The following is a 17,122-nucleotide window of genomic DNA, read 5'->3' on the forward strand; positions in this document are numbered from 1 at the left end:
CCTGAAAGTGGTGATCTCTGGTCTGGAGGAGGGGGAATTCGGTGGCTCTGGATATCAAGGACACTTACCTGCATATCCTGATATGACCTCATCAGGCTTACCATCGGTTTGCCATAATGGACCACCACTTAAAATTCCAGGCCTTTCCCTTTGGTCTCTCAACAGCTCCGACGGTGTTCACGAAGGTCATGGCAGAGATGATGCTGCAATTACACAGTATGGGAGTCAACATAGTCCCCTACTTGGACGATCTCCTTATAAAGGCGGTGTCCAGAGAGCGTCTGTTGCTCAGCATCGACTTGGCTACGTGCCTTCTTACAGAACTTTGCTGGATCCTGAATTTTCAGAAATCGCACATGGAACCGTCCCAGAGAATTCAGTTTCTGGGTATGATGCTGGACACAGTGTCTCGGAGGGTCTACCTTCCACTGTACAAAGCCCTGGCTCTCCAGGCCATGGTCCGATCTGTACTCAGACCCCGCAAGGTCTCAATTCATCTCTGCATCCGCCTACTGGGCAAGATGGTAGCCTCCTACGAGGCAGTCCAGTACGGCAGATTCCATGCACGTCTGTTCCAACTGGATCTACTGATCAAGTGGTCGGGGTCTCACCTGCAAATGCATCTGAGTGTTACTCTGTCACCAAAAGCACGGTTCTCCCTGCTATGGTGGCTACAAGTCTCTCACCTCGTGGAGGGTTGGAGTTTTGCTCCCCACTCTTGGGTTTTACGAATTACGGATGCCAGTTTCCGAGAATGTGGAGCTTTGACACAGGGGGCTCAGTTCCAGGGAAAGTAGTCGAGCCAGGAATCTGCACTCCCGATAAATGTTCTGGAACTCAGGGCGATTTACAGTGCTCTTCTGCAGCCTCCTATCTTCTCTGAGATCAAGCCATCCAGGTGCAGTCGGACAACGCCACGGCTGTGGCGTACATAAACTGACAAGGAGGAACAAAAAGCAGGGCCGCCATGCGAGAAGTGTTGCGGATTATCCTTTGGGCGGAAACCAATGCAAGGGTCATCTCTGCCATATTCATTCCAGGAGTGGACAACTGGGAAGCGGACTTGATCAGCAGGCCTGACCTCCATCCAAGGGAATGGGGCCTTCACCCTCAGGTGTTTCAACAACTGGTTCACCGGTGAGGCTGTCTGCAGATAGACCTCATGGTTTCTCGTCTCAACAAGAAGATTCACAGTAACTGTTCCAGAACGAGAGAACTGTAGACTGCAGCAGTGGATGCCCTGATGGCGCCAGTTCGTATACCTGTTTCCTCCAATCCCTCTCATGCCAAGAGTTCTAAAAAGACTGAAAAGGGAAAGCGTTCAAGCAATTCCTATTGTCCCGGATTGGACGGGCCTGGTACACAGACCTCCTGACCCTGTCTCTGGATTATTCCTGGCCACTGTCGCTTTGCAAGAACCTTCTACAACAAGGGCCGTTCGTCTATCCAGACTTACTGCGGCTTAGTTTGACAGCTTGGAAGTTGAGGGGGCGCTTTTAGCTAGAAAAGGTCTTGCGTTATTTCCACTATGGTCCCAGGCCTGTATGGTGGTTACATCTAAGTATTACCACTTCATCTGGAAGAAATATGTTTCTTGGTGTGAGGGTAAAAAGTATCCTCCTGTGGAGTTTCAGCTTGGCCTGCTCTTCCTGCAAGCAGGGGTGGATGTGGGCCTGTGGTTAGGCGTCATCAAAGTTCAGATTTCAGCTCTATCCATCTTCTTCCAGAAACAACTGGCGGTCCTGCCGGAAGTACAGACTTTCCTGAAGTGTGTTCTTCGCATTCAACCACCCTTTGTCTCTCCCACGGCTCCGTGGGATCTTGACCTTTCTCCAGTTAGACTTATTTGAACCCTTGTACAAGGTGGACTTGAAATATCTTACCTGGAACACTGTCATGCTGCCGGCTCAAGCCTCTACTAGATGTGTGTCAGATTTGGGGGCCTAATCTTTTAAGAGCCCGTATTTGTTATTTCATGAGGGTAGGGCGGAGCTCATGACTAGTCCGCAGTTTTTGCTGAAGGTGGTTTCGGCCTTTCATATTAATCAACTGGTAGTGGTTCCTGTAGTATCAGATCCGTCGGTTACTCCAAAGTCCTTGGACATGGTGAGGACTTGGAGGATTTATGTCAAAAGGACAGCTTGTCACAGGAAGTCTAACTCGCTGTTTGTCCTTTATGACGCTACCAAAATTCGATGTCCTGCTTCTAAGCAGTCCATTGCTCGTTGGCTCAGATTGACTATCCAACAAAGCTATTCCTCGGCAGCGTTGCCGCTGCTGAGTTCTGTCCAGGCCCACTTCACACGGTCGGTGGGTTCTTCCTGGGCGGCTGCCAGGGACGTTTCGGCTTTTCAGTTGTACCGTGCAGCCACTTGGTCTAGTTCAAACACGTTCGTTAAGTTCTATAGGTTTGACACCATGGCCAGCGATGACCTGCAGTTCGGTCAGGCGGTTTTGCAGGGGTCTCTGCACTCTCCCACCCGTTCTGGGAGCTTTGGGACTTCCCCATGGTACTAAAGTTACCTCAGTATCCTCTAGGACTTTGGAGAAAATAGGAATTTAATACCTACCGTTAATTCCTTTTCTCGTAGTCCTTAGTGGATACTGGGCACCCGCCTCAGTGCTTCGTTGTCCTGCTTACTTGGTTGTAAGTGTTCTTGGTTGTGTTTGCTGTTGCAATCCCAGTTCCATATTGGTTTACGTTGTTATCCTTGTATGGTTAGCGTTGCTCCCCTCTGTTCTGGTGTGCTCTGCTATCCTTTTTACAGCTGTATGTTGGTTCGTTGCCTTACCGCTTTCATGTTGTTCCTTCTCTCATGGTAAGTCCGTCTCTTCGGGCACAGTTTTCCTACACTGAGTCTGCTAGGAGGGGCATAGAGGGGAGGAGTCAGCACACTATTGATTTCTTAAAGTGCCCAGGCTCTATTACCCTATGGTACTAAAGTTACCCCAGTATCCACTACGTACTATGAGAAAAGGAATTACCGGTAGGCATTAAATTCCTATTTTTATACTTTCCAGTCAAATCCCTTTCTCCGATACCATTGAGGACACTGGGTTATTGCTGCTTTATGAAAGGTGATCTTAATGATTGCGGCACTGTGTTTAATGGGCAGCGTCCAGCTGTGTAAAAGAAAATGAAGGAACTCATGAAGCTGGAATGAAATGAATACATTAGCAGTCTATTTTCCTTGACACTGATATAAAGTGACTATCAAACTGGATATGAAACTAACTAACTTGTTTATGAATATTTTTCCAATTACAGGTTGAGTATCCCATATCCAAATATTCCGAAATACGGAATATTCCGAAATACGGACTTTTTTGAGTGAGAGTGAGATAGTGAAACCTTTGTTTTCTGATGGTTCAATGTACACAAACTTTGTTTAATACACAAAGATATTAGAATTATTGTATTAAATGACCTTCAGGCTGTGTATATAAGGTGTATATGAAACATAAATGAATTGTGTGAATGTAGACACACTTTGTTTAATGCACAAAGTTAGTAAAAATATTGGCTAAAATTACCTTCCGGCTGTGTGTATAAGGTGTATATGTAACATAAATGCATTCTGTGCTTAGATTTAGGTCCCATCACCATGATATCTCATTATGGTATGCAATTATTCCAAAATACGGAAAAATCCCATATCCAAAATACCTCTGGTCCCAAGCATTTTGGATAAGGGATACTCAACCTGTACATGCTTTTTTTTTTAATAGAATATTTTTTTATTTTTTTTTAGTCACATCTCCTGATACCAGTGTGTCTGTATTTTGCTGGCAAGTCAATACTTATGGAGAAGCTAAACCTTCCATTTATATGGGAGTGTTTGATATAAACCGTTGGTATCAAGCCCAGATGCCAGATTCTTTAAGGTAAATATACAAGAGGTCTGTCTTAGAGAGTGTGTGTGTTTAGCTCTCCCTATCCCACTCATTAACTCATTACTTATTCCAGGCCTGGTCAGTTTCTTCGAAATTGCTCTTATTTTGCATTCTGGTCGCTTGACGCTTTGGTGAATGTGACTGAGGACAGTATATTTGACATCCTTGTGCACGAACGTAGTCTTAGCAGAGGAGTTCCACCTTCTTATCCACCTCCAGAGCAATTCTACTACCCAAGCACCTACAATTTTGGTATTTATCCAGTTTATCTTCAGTTATATTTGCATGTATGTGTTTCTAAATTCCAAAAAAGAAGCTCTGTCCAAGCAAGCAATAAATGTACCTGTTTATTTAAAACCAATATACATTTTCTAGTCACAATAATAAAAACATACACAATAAAATACACTTATAGAGCCAATGTAAAATCTGCAGACCTTACACTGAAAGTCAGTTAATTTGTATCAACTAGATAATAAGGAAAAACAGATGAATATCCGTGTAACTGGTTTCTTTGTTACTAAGTAACAGTAATACTGTGATAAACTTTCTAGATTTTATAGTTCCACACAGTGAAATTGCAGTCCTCAATTAGTGTTCATTATGCCTTACTAGTTGGAAAAAGGCATCCCGTTATATTGTGCTAAAAATCAGTCTATTACACAGACTCCGCTTTAGGATAAAGGATTTTTCGATGTAGTCAGTTAGGCAATATGATAGCTGCTCACTGAATAGCCGGATCATAACTAAGTCCTGCTTTAATTTACTGGCTCCAATATGGTCAATTGAGGATACGCTTACCACAGCTTGTGCAAACGTGGTCCATGCAATGTGCCTCCTATAGCTGGCGCCGGCTTTCCTAACACTTGTATGGACAAAACTTCTCACAGCTCTCTTCACCTTGTGGAGGCTTCACAGGTACCCCTTTCAGATCTCCAATGCCGGATCCCACCTGGGAATTGGAAATGGGTCCTTCCCAGGTGGGATCCGGCATTGCAGTCTCTGTGCTGGCTTTCTGACCCGGCAATATGCCAGGTCAGTTGCCAAAGCGGCAGGGAGGCGGAGCAAGTGGTGGAGGCGGCGCTGGGAGATGAGCTCATCTCCACGCCGCCTCTCCCTGTGTAGTAAACGGGTCCCGGGTCGCATCAAACTGGGAGTCTGTTTACACTTCCACTGACCCAGTATTAAACCCGGGAATAACCCTTCTTATTACCCGGGTTGAATTACCAGGTCAGGCGACCCGGGAATTCTCATGGGACCCTTTCACATCACACACTGACCTGTGTCAACCCAGCAATATGCTGGGTCAATACCGGGTTATTTTTACGATCTGAAAGGGGTAAGAGAATAATGGGCTGTATCACCTAATCACCTGTGGTAGAAGTCAGTCTTCTGGTATCAGTGGTTCTTTTCTTTTTTCTTTTCTCAGTTCTCCTATGTGGGACTTGGTTAGACACATAAGATTCAGACTCTGCACATATATAAGTGCAAACTCCTTGAACAACCATGTGCTCCTCAGCGACAGCTGCCCTCTACAGATTCAGAGATAATCATTTAAAATCCTAGTTTTTAAACTTTTAAGGTTTGACTGTCTTAATGCTTTCTTTGTCTGTCTTAACATTGACGTTTATTTAGGAATGCAGACACAAGACAGTACAACCTGGGTACATGCTGAAGAGTTCATTACGCTAATGTTAACATCCTATTCATGGGTGTTAGGATTTATTCCATCATAAACATTAATACTACTGTACTTCCTCTTTCATAATGTTTGTGTGACAGTTTGTTTTCTTTCCATCTTTTTCAATTTCAAGATGCTGTATGTTTGCTGGCTTCTGGAGTAATTCATATATCTTGCACTGGTTTTCAAAAAGAGGTAAGTTCTACATAGAACACGTTTATCATGCTGCAACTGATGCAGTTAGAAGTACAATACCCTTACTTGTCCCTATCTATTACAAATAAGAAATACAGTAGCTGCTTGTAATCTTCATCTGCCATGGACAAAAATGTAACCTGTTTTATGTATAAATCTACAACATGGCCATAATTAGTTTCCCTATTTATAGCTGTCTAACCACCAAATGTGGCAAGTATACTCTTAAAGGAATGGAAAGGATACAAATAATTAGTTCCAAAAATCTGCTGATAGAAGAATTTGACGCTGTATACGGTAAACTGCATTACAGTGTACCAGCAAAGTAATAACAAAGATGAACCTAAAATTATAGTTCCAATTTCTCCTTTTTTGTAAAAACTGAAACACTGAACTGATTTGAGATTTTTAATTCCAAAATAAGTTTGCACTGCATTTATGGTAATCAAACTGATATTGCTGATGAGGAAGCTGGTGTCCGAACATCCTGAGTGAACTGAGGGAGTTTGGAACTGTGGATGCAGTTCCTGTGGTTTGGTTAATTTTTTAATACAATTTCTCTAACGTCCTAGTGGATGCTGGGAACTCCGTAAGCACCATGGGGAATAGACAGGCTCCGCAGGAGACTGGGCACTCTAAGAAAGATTTAGTACTACTGGTGTGCACTGGCTCCTTCCTCTATGCCCCTCCTCCAGACCTCAGTTAGAATCTGTGCCCGGCCAGAGCTGGGTGCTTTTAGTGGGCTCTCCTGAGCTTGCTAATAAAGTATTTTAGTTATGTTTTTTTATTTTCAGAGAGCTTCTGCTGGCAACAGACTCTCTGCTACGTGGGACTGAGGGGAGAGAAGCAAACCTACTAACTGCGGCTAGGTTGCGCTTCTTAGGCTACTGGACACCATTGGCTCCAGAGGGATCGAACACGGGACCTGACCTTGTCGTCCGTTCCCGGCGCCGCGCCGCCATCCCCCTCGCAGAGCCAGAAGACAGAAGCCGGCAGAAGCAAGCAGACATCGAAATCGGCGGCAGAAGACTCCTGTCTTCACATGAGGTAGCGCATAGCACTGCAGCTGTGCACCATTGCTCCCACATTAAATCCACACACTCCGGTCACTGTAGGGTGCAGGGGGGGTGCCCTGGGCAGCAATTAAGTACCTCCTGGCAAAAGCAGCATATATACAGTTGGACACTGTTATATGCATGAACCCCCGCCATTAATTTTACACAAAATCGCGGGAGAAGCCCGCCGCTGAGCACTCACCAGCGCCATTTTCTCTCCACAGAACCGCTGAGAGGAAGCTCCCCAGGCTCTCCCCTGCACGATAGAGAGGGTGAAAAAGAGAGGGGGGGGGGGGGGGGGGGAGGGCACATAAATTTGGCGTAAAAACAATATATACAGCAGCTACTGGGTTAACACTAAGTTACTGTGTGATTCCTGGGTCATATAGCGCTGGGGTGTGTGCTGGCTTACTCTCTCTCTGTCTCTCCAAAGGGCCTTGTGGGGGAACTGTCTTCAAATAGAGCATCCCCTGTGTGTGTGGTGTGTCGGTACGTGTGTGTCGACATGTCTGAGGTAAAAGGCTCCCCTAAGGAGGAGATAAAGCAAATTTGTGTGTGAGAGGGTGTCTCCGTCGACAACGCCGACACCTGTTTGGATATGTGTAAGAGCTGAGGTGAATTTATTGCACAAAAGATTAGAGAACAGACAGGAAATCTACCCTTGTCTGTCCCTATGTCACAGACCTTCAGAGTCTCACAATGCTCACTATCCAAAATAATAAACACTGATATCGACAGTGTTTGCCTCCAGTGTCGACTACGATAATGCAAAGTTACAGCCAAGATAGCTGAAAGGTATTCAATATATGATTATTGTAATAAAAGATGATTTGCATATCACTTATGACTCATCTGTCCCTGACACAAGGGTACACATGTTAAGGGGAAGAAAGCTTAGGTAAATTTCCCTCCTCTCATGAGGAAAAAGAGCGGGAATCTCCAGACAAGAGACTGCAGCTTCCCATAAAAGATTCTCAAGCAGTATCCTTTCCCCACTAGGGCCAGGATGTGATGGGAATCTTCCCCTAGGGTGTCCCGTTTGCACAGAAGGTAGCACTAGCTATTCCTAGGGATCCTGCAGATAGCGTGCACATTCTAGTATACTACTCAGACCGGCGATTGTGTCGGCATGGGTTTATAGCGCTGTGGCAGCGTGGACAGGTACCTTATCAGCAGAGATTGAGACCCTAGTATGTGTGTGTATGTATGTATGTATGTATGTATGTATGTGTGTGTATATATATATATATATATATATATATATATATATATATATATATATATAACATGCCCAAAGAGACATGAGTATACTGGGTCCTAGAGTCAAAGCTATGTCGATTTCTGCTTGACGTGTCCTGTAGAATATGCTATGGACATATGATGCCGACTTAAGAGGCATGTGGAAGGCTGAGGATTGTGTGGAGAAGGGTTCTCGGACCTGGTCTCCACAGCTATAGCTGGTAATTCTGATATTTTGCCTTAAATGCCTGCACAGCCTAGGAAAGCACGACATTATCAAATGCAGCCTTTCGAATAAAGAAACAAAGTCCGAGGTGCGTCCTTTCTTGCCAGAGGTGAAAGAAGTTGCACAACACAGCTAGTTCCCAGGAACAAAAGTCCTCCCCGGCCTCTACAAAAATCCACCGCATGTCGCTGGGGCTCCACAGGCGGAGCTAGGCCCGGTGAGGGCACACCTTCGTAAGTTCAGCCACAAGTGGGTTCACTCCCTGTTAGATCCCTGGGCAATAGATATTGTGTCTCAGGGATACAAACTGGACTTTGAGAAGATGCCCCCTCACCGACGGCCCTGCCGGCTTCCCCCCACGAGAGGGAAACCGTGTTAACGGCAATTCATAAATTGTATCTTCAACAGGTGGTGGTCAAGGTTCCCCTCCTTCAACAAGGAGGGGGTTATTATTCGACCATGTTGTAGTCCCAAAACCAGACGGTTCGGTCGGACCCATATTGAATTTAAAATCCCTGAACATATACCTGAAAGGGTTCAAGTTCAAGATGGAATCGCTAAGAGCGGTTATTGCAAGCCTGAAAGGGGGAGATTTTATGGTGACTCGGGACATAAAGGATGCATTCCTTCATGTCCCCATTTATCCACCTCATCAGGCGTACCTCAGAATTGCGGTACGGGATGGTCATTACCAATTTCAGACGTTGCCGTTGGTCTCTCCACGGCCTTGAGAATATTCACCAAGGTAATGGCGGAAATGATGGTGCTCCTGCGGAAGCAAGGTGTCACTATTATCACGTACTTGGACGATCTCCTCATAAAAGCGAGATCAAGAGAGCAGTTGCTGAACAGCGTAAAACTTTCTCTGGAAGTGAAACGGCAACACGGCTGGATTCTATATATTCCAAAGTCGCAGTTGGTTCTTACAGCTCATCTGCCTCTCCTAGGCATGATCCTAGACACAGACCAGTAAAAGGTTTATCTCCCGATAGAGAGAGCTCAGGAGCTCATGACACTGGTCAGGAATCTATTAAAACTAAAACAGGTGTCAGTGCATCACTGCACTCGAGTCCTGGGAAGGAGGGTGGCATCATACGAGGCCATTCCCTTCGGCAGGTTCCATACCTTCCAGTGGGACTTACTGGACAAGTGGTCCGGATCACATCTTCGGATGCATCGGTTAATCACCCTATCCCCCAGAGCAAAGCTGGTCTCTCCTGTGGTGACTGCAGAGTGCTCACCTTCTCGAAGGTAGCAGATTCGGCATTCAGGACTGGGTCCTGGTGATCACGGATGCAAGCCTCCGAGGGTGGGGGGGCAGTCACACAGGGAAGAAATTTCCAAGGGCTGTGGTCAAGGCAGGAGACTTGCCTTCACATCAATATCCTGGAACTAAGGGCCATATACAATGCCCTAAGTCAAGTGGAGACCCTGCTTCGCGAGTGGTGTTGGGTTTCCTGAAATCCCACTGGTTTGAGCCACTTAAGTCTGTGGAGCTAAAGTATCTCACGTGGAAAGTGGCCATGCTGTTGGCCTTAGCTTCAGCTAGGCGTGTCTCAGAATTGGCGGCTTTGTCATGTAAAGCCCCTATCTGGTTTTCCATATGGACAGGGCAGAATTGCGGACTCGTCCGCAATTTCTGCCAAAGGTGGTGTCATCTTTTCATTTGAACCAACCTATTGTGGTGCCTGCGGCTACTTGTGACTTGGAGGATTCCAAGTTGCTTGACGTATTCCGGGCTTTGAAGATTTATGTAACCAGAACGGCTGGAGTCAGGAAGACTGACTCATTGTTTATCCTGTATGCATCCAACAAGCTGGGTGCTCCTGCTTCAAAGCAAATTATTGCTCGCTGGATCTGTAACACGATTCAGCAGGCTCATTCTGCGGCTGGATTGCCGTATCCAAAATCAGTGAAAGCCCATTCCACAAGGAAAGTGGGCTCTTCTTGGGCGGCTGCCCGAGGGGTCTCTGCATTACAGCTTTGCCGAGCAGCTACTTGGTCGGGTTCAAACACTTTTGCAAAGTACTACAAGTTTGATACCCTGGCTGAGGAGGACCTCGTGTTTGCCCATTCGGTGCTGCAGAGTCATCCGCACTCTCCCGCCCGTTTGGGAGCTTTGGTATAATCCCCATGGTACTTACGGAATCCCCAGCATCCACTAGGACGTTAGAGAAAATAAGATTTTACTAACCGGTAAATCTATTTCTCGTAGTCTGTAATGGATGCTGGGCGCCCGTCCCAAGTGCGGACTTTCTGCAATACGTGTATATAGTTATTGCTTAATAAAGGGTCATGTTATGTTGGCATCCATTGGTTGATGCTCTGTTGTTTGTTCATACTGTTAACTGGGTAAGTTTATCACAAGTTATACGGTGTGATTGGTGTGGCTGGTATGAGTCTTACCCTGTATTCCAAAATCCTTTCCTTGTAATGTCAGCTCTTCCGGGCACAGTTTCCTTAACTGAGGTCTGGAGGAGGGGCATAGAGGATGGAGCCAGTGCACCCCAGTAGTACTAAATCTTTCTTAGAGTGCCCAGTCTCCTGCGGAGCCCGTCTATTCCCCATGGTGCTTACGGAGTCCCCAGCATCCACTACGGACTACGAGAAATAGATTTACCGGTGAGTAAAATCTTATTTTTAGGCTTTGTTAATAGCTAATGGGTTTTACCTTGCACAGCGCCATATTTGACCTCAGCTGTAGATTTTGGTTTGCCGGTTTTCTTTTTTTACGCTCCATGGAATCATTCATAGTCTACCTACTAAAATTAATGGCTTTGCACCTTTTACATTTAGACAACTCTGAATAGTTTAAATTATGGCCATATTATACAAACATACATACCTGAGGATTCATGTGGGCATTATACAAAGAGGAAGACATGGAGGCACTGCTGCACATTTCAGACCAGTGTACTCCAGAGTTTTAACTATAAAAATTATTAGAATACTACAAATCCGATATTTAGAATATCTTCTTTGTATTTGTCATTTTTATAGTCAAAACTGTTGAATATACTGGAGTATGACAGGAAAGACTCTGCCTCACATCACTGATTGTTACTTGTTAAAACCCATCTTATCCCTTTGTGGACAGACTTTTTTGTATAATTCATAAAGTAGCTTTTTAATAGCAGACTGAAAATTTATGCGCTATACTAAATTATTTATTACTAGTTATTTATACAGCACAAACGCACATTCTGCAGCGCTTTACAGAGAGTATTTGGCCATTCACATCGGTCCCTGCTCCAGTGAAGCTTGCAATCTATATTCCCTACCCCATTTACACTAAAGTTAAATTTGTCAGAAGCCAATTAACCTACCAGGGTAATTCCATGAAAATGGTCTTTTTATGTAACGTTTGTTACCAGTTTTCATGACCAGCTTTGCATCAAAATTAAAGCACTTCATGTACCACACAAACATTTACTTTGCACAAAATATTCAAAACACACGCTCAAAAAAATAGATTTCACATGAAATATATTTAAAAATGTAATTTCTCTATCGTCCTAGTGGATGCTGGGGTTCCTGAAAGGACCATGGGGAATAGCGGCTCCGCAGGAGACAGGGCACAAAAAGTAAAGCTTTAGGATCAGGTGGTGTGCACTGGCTCCTCCCCCCATGACCCTCCTCCAAGCCTCAGTTAGATTTTTGTGCCCGGCCGAGAAGGGTGCAATCTAGGTGGCTCTCCTAAAGAGCTGCTTAGAAAAGTTTAGCTTAGGTTTTTTATTTTACAGTGAGTCCTGCTGGCAACAGGATCACTGCAACGAGGGACTTAGGGGAGAAGAAGTGAACTCACCTGCGTGCAGGATGGATTGGCTTCTTTGGCTACTGGACATTAGCTCCAGAGGGACGATCACAGGTACAGCCTGGATGGTCACCGGAGCCTCGCCGCCGGCCCCCTTGCAGATGCTGAAACGAGAAGAGGTCCAGAATCGGCGGCAGAAGACTCCTCAGTCTTCTTAAGGTAGCGCACAGCACTGCAGCTGTGCGCCATTTCCTCTCAGCACACTTCACACGGCAGTCACTGAGGGTGCAGGGCGCTGGGAGGGGGGCGCCCTGGGAGGCAAATGAAAACCTTTTTTGGCTAAAAATACCTCACATATAGCCTCCGGGGGCTATATGGAGATATTTAACCCCTGCCAGAATCCATTAAAGAGCGGGAGACGAGCCCGCCGAAAAAGGGGCGGGGCCTATCTCCTCAGCACACCGCCATTTTCCCTCACAGAAAGGCTGGAGGGAAGGCTCCCAGGCTCTCCCCTGCACTGCACTACAGAAACAGGGTTAAAACAGAGAGGGGGGGCACTAATTTGGCGTTAGAAATATATAAAAGATGCTATAAGGGAAAACACTTATATAAGGTTGTCCCTATATAATTATAGCGTTTTTTGGTGTGTGCTGGCAAACTCTCCCTCTGTCTCTCCAAAGGGCTAGTGGGTCCTGTCCTCTATCAGAGCATTCCCTGTGTGTGTGCTGTGTGTCGGTACGTGTGTGTCGACATGTATGAGGACGATGTTGGTGAGGAGGCGGAGCAATTGCCTGTAATGGTGATGTCACTCTCTAGGGAGTCGACACCGGAATGGATGGCTTATTTAGGGAATTACGTGATAATGTCAACACGCTGCAAGGTCGGTTGACGACATGAGACGGCCGACAAACAATTAGTACCGGTCCAGACGTCTCAGAAACACCGTCAGGGGTTTTAAAACGCCCGTTTACTTTAGTCGGTCGACACAGACACAGACACGGACACTGAATCCAGTGTCGACGGTGAATAAACAAACGTATTCCTTATTAGGGCCACACGTTAAGGGCAATGAAGGAGGTGTTACATATTTCTGATACTACAAGTACCACAAAAGAGGGTATTATGTGGGATGTGAAAAAACTACCGTAGTTTTTCCTGAATCAGATAAATTAAATGAAGTGTGTGATGATGCGTGGGTTCCCCCCGATAGAAAATTATGGGCGGTATACCCTTTCCCGCCAGAAGTTAGGGCGCGTTGGGAAACACCCCTTAGGGTGGATAAGGCGCTCACACGCTTATCAAAACAAGTGGCGGTACCGTCTATAGATAGGGCCGTCCTCAAGTAGCCAGCTGACAGGAGGCTGGAAAATATCATAAAAAGTATATACACACATACTGGTGTTATACTGCGACCAGCGATCGCCTCAGCCTGGATGTGCAGAGCTGGGGTGGCTTGGTCGGATTCCCTGACTAAAAATATTGATACCCTTGACAGGGACAGTATTTTATTGACTATAGAGCATTTAAAGGATGCATTTTCTATATATGCGAGATGCACAGAGGGATATTTGCACTCTGGCATCAAGAGTAAGTGCGATGTCCATATCTGCCAGAAGATGTTTATGGACACGACAGTGGTCAGGTGATGCAGATTCCAAACGGCACAAAGGTGTATTGCCGTATAAAGGAAGAGGAGTTATTTGGGGTCGGTCCATCGGACCTGGTGGCCACGGCAACTGCTGGAAAATCCACCGTTTTTACCCTAAGTCACATCTCTGCAGAAAAAGACACCGTCTTTTCAGCCTCAGTCCTTTCGTCCCTATAAGAGTCATATCTGCCCAGGGATAGAGGAAAGGGAAGAAGACTGCAGCAGGCAGCCCATTCCCAGGAACAGAAGCGTTCCACCGCTTCTGCCAAGCTCTCAGCATGACGCTGGGACCGTACAGGACCCCTGGATCCTACATGTAGGATCCCAGGGGTACAGATTGGAATGTCGAGACGTTTCCCCTTCGCAGGCTCCTGAAGTCTGGTTTACCAAGGTCTCCCTCCGACAAGGAGGCAGTATGGGAAACAATTCACAAGCTGTATTCCCAGCAGGTGATAATCAAATTACCCCTCCTACAACAAGAAAAGGGGTATTATTCCACATTATATTGTGGTACTGAAGCCAGAAGGCTAGGTGAGACCTATTCTAAATCGAAAAAAATTTGAACACTTACAAAGGTTCAAATCAAGATGGAGTCACTCAGAGCAGTGATAACGAACCAGGAAGAAGGGGACTATATAGTGTCCCGAGACATCAGGGATGCTTACCTCCATGTCCAAAATTTGCCCTTCTCACTAAGGGTACCTCAGGTTCGTGGTACAGAACTGTCACTATCAGTTTCAGACGCTGCCGTTTGGATTGTCCACGGCACCCCGGGTCTTTACCAAGGTAATGGCCGAAATGATGATTCTTCTTCGAAGAAAAGGCGTCTTAATTATCCCTTACTTGGACGATCTCCTGATAAGGGCAAAGTCCAGGGAACAGTTGGAGGTCGGAGTAGCACTATCTCGGATACTGCTACAACAGCACGGGTGGATTCTAAATACTCCAAAATCGCAGCTGATCCCGACGACAAGTCTGCTGTGCCTAGGGATGATTCTGGACACAGTCCAGAAAAAGGTGTTTCTCCCGGAAGAGAAAGCCAGGGAGTTATCCGAGCTAGTCAGGAACCTCCTAAAATCAGTGCATCATTGCACAAGGGTCCTGGTAAAGATGGTGACTTCCTACGAAGCAATTCCATTCGGCAGATTTCACGCAAGAATTTTTCAGTGGGATCTGCTGGACAAATGGTCCGGATCGCATCTTCAGATGCATCAGCGGATAACCCTATATCCAAGGACAAGGGTGTCTCTCCTGTGGTGGTTACAGAGTGCTCATCTTCTAGAGGGCCGCAGATTCGGCATTCAGGATTGGATGCTGGTGACCACGGAGGCCAGCCCGAGAGGCTGGGGAGCAGTCACACAAGGAAAAAATTTCCAGGGAGTGTGATCAAGTCTGGAGACTTTTCTCCACATAAATATACTGGAGCTAAGGGTAAATTTATAATACTCTAAGCTTAGCAAGACCTCTGCTTCAAGGGCAGCCGGTATTGATCCAGTGGGAAAAACATCACGGCAGTCGCCCACGTAAATAGACAGGGCGACATAAGAAGCAGGAGGGCAATGGCAAAAACTGCAAGGACTTTTCGCTGGGCGGAAAATCATGTGATAGCACTGTCAGCAGTGTTTCATTCCGGGAATGGAAACTGGGAAGCAGACTTCCTCAGCAGGCACGACCTCCACCCGGCAGAGTGGAAACTTCATCGGGAAGTTTTCCACATGATTGTAAACCGTTGGGAAATACCAAAGGTGGACATGATGGCGTCCCGTCTGAACAAAAAACGGGACAGGTATTGCGCCTGGTTAAGAGACCCTCAGGCAATAGCTGTGGACGTTCTGGTAACACCATGGATGTACCAGTCGGTGTATGTGTTCCATCCTCTGCTTCTCATACCTAAGGTACTGAGACTTATAAGACGTAGAGGAGTAAGAACTATACTCATGGCTCCGGATTGGCCAAGAAGGACTTGGTACCCGGAACTTCAAGAGATGCTCACAGAGGACTTATGGCCTCTGCCGCTAAGAAGGGACTTGTTTTCAGCAAGTACCATGTCTGTTCCAAGACTTACCGCAGCTGCGTTTGACGGCATGGCGGTGGAACGCCGGATCCTAAGGGAAAAAGGCATTCCGGAAGAGGTCATTCCTACCCTGGTCAAAGCCAGAAAGGAGGTGACCGCACAACATTATCACCACATGTGGCAAAAAATATGTTGCGTGGTGTGAGGCCAGAAAGGCCCCACGAAGAAATTTCAACTCGGTCGATTCCTGCATTTCCTGCAAACAGGAGTGTCTATGGGCCTCAAATTGGGGCCCATTAAGGTTCAAATTTCGGCCCTGTCGATTTTCTTCCAGAAAGAAGTGGCTTCAGTTCCTGAAGTCCAGAAGTTTGTCAAGGGAGTATTGCATATACAACCCCCTTTTGTGCCTCCAGTGGCACTGTGGGATCTCAACGTAGTTCTGGGATTCCTCAAATCACATTGGTTTAAAACCAGTCAAATCTGTGGATTTGAAGCATCTCACATGAAAAGTGACCATGCTCTTGGCCCTGGCCTGGACCAGGCGAGTGTCAAATTGGTGGTTTTTTTTCTCAAAAAAGCCCATATCTGGTTGTCCATTTGGACAGGGCAGAGCTGCGGACTCGTCCCCAGTTCTCTCCCTAAGGTGGTGTCAGTGTTTCACCTGAACCAGCTTATTTTGGTGCCTTGCGCCTACTAGGGACTTGGAGGACTCCAGGTTGCTAGATGTTGTCAGGGCCCTGTAAATATAGGTTCCAGGACGGCTGGAGTCAGGAAAACTGACTTGCTGTTATCCTGTATGCACCCAACAAACTGGGTGCTCTTGCTTCTAAGCAGACTATTGCTAGTTGGATGTGTAATACAATTCAGCTTGCACATTCTGTGGCAGGCCTGCCACAGCCAAAATATGTAAATGCCCATTCCACAAGGAAGGTGGGCTTATCTTGGGCGGCTGCCCGAGGGGTCTCGGCTTTACAACTTTGCCGAGCGGCTATTTAGTCAGGGGCAAACACGTGGGTAAAATCCTACAAATTTGATACCCTGGCTAAGGAGGACCTGGAGTTCTCTCATTCGGTGCTGCAGAGTCATCCGCACTCTCCCGCCCGTTTGGGAGCTTTGGTATTATCCCCATGGTCCTTTCAGGAACCCCAGCATCCACTAGGACGATAGAGAAAATAAGAATTTACTTACCGATAATTCTATTTCTCGGAGTCCGTAGTGGATGCTGGGCGCCCATCCCAAGTGCGGATTATCTGCAATACTTGTACATAGTTACAAAAATCGGGTTATTATTGTCGTGAGCCATCTTTTCAGAGGCTCCGCTGTTATCATACTGTTAACTGGGTTCAGATCACAGGTTGTACAGTGTGATTGGTGTGGCTGGTATGAGTCTTACCCGGGATTCAAAATCCTTCCTTA

The 17,122-nt window shown here is 46.2% G+C and overlaps 1 protein-coding gene across 2 annotated transcripts in view; it reads left to right on the forward strand.

Annotated features, from left to right (window-relative positions):
• Positions 1-17,122, forward strand: part of AHCTF1 (AT-hook containing transcription factor 1) — a 648,646-nt gene that overhangs the window by 244,976 nt on the left and 386,548 nt on the right. For both annotated transcript variants that reach the window (XM_063917783.1, XM_063917782.1), the window contains exons 9-11: positions 3,753-3,885; positions 3,968-4,146; positions 5,709-5,770. In XM_063917783.1, coding sequence (XP_063773853.1) covers positions 3,753-3,885; positions 3,968-4,146; positions 5,709-5,770 — 374 coding nt within the window. The remainder of the gene's footprint in view (positions 1-3,752; positions 3,886-3,967; positions 4,147-5,708; positions 5,771-17,122) is intronic.

Source organism: Pseudophryne corroboree, chromosome 4 (assembly GCF_028390025.1).
Source record: "Pseudophryne corroboree isolate aPseCor3 chromosome 4, aPseCor3.hap2, whole genome shotgun sequence".
NCBI lineage: Eukaryota > Metazoa > Chordata > Amphibia > Anura > Myobatrachidae > Pseudophryne > Pseudophryne corroboree.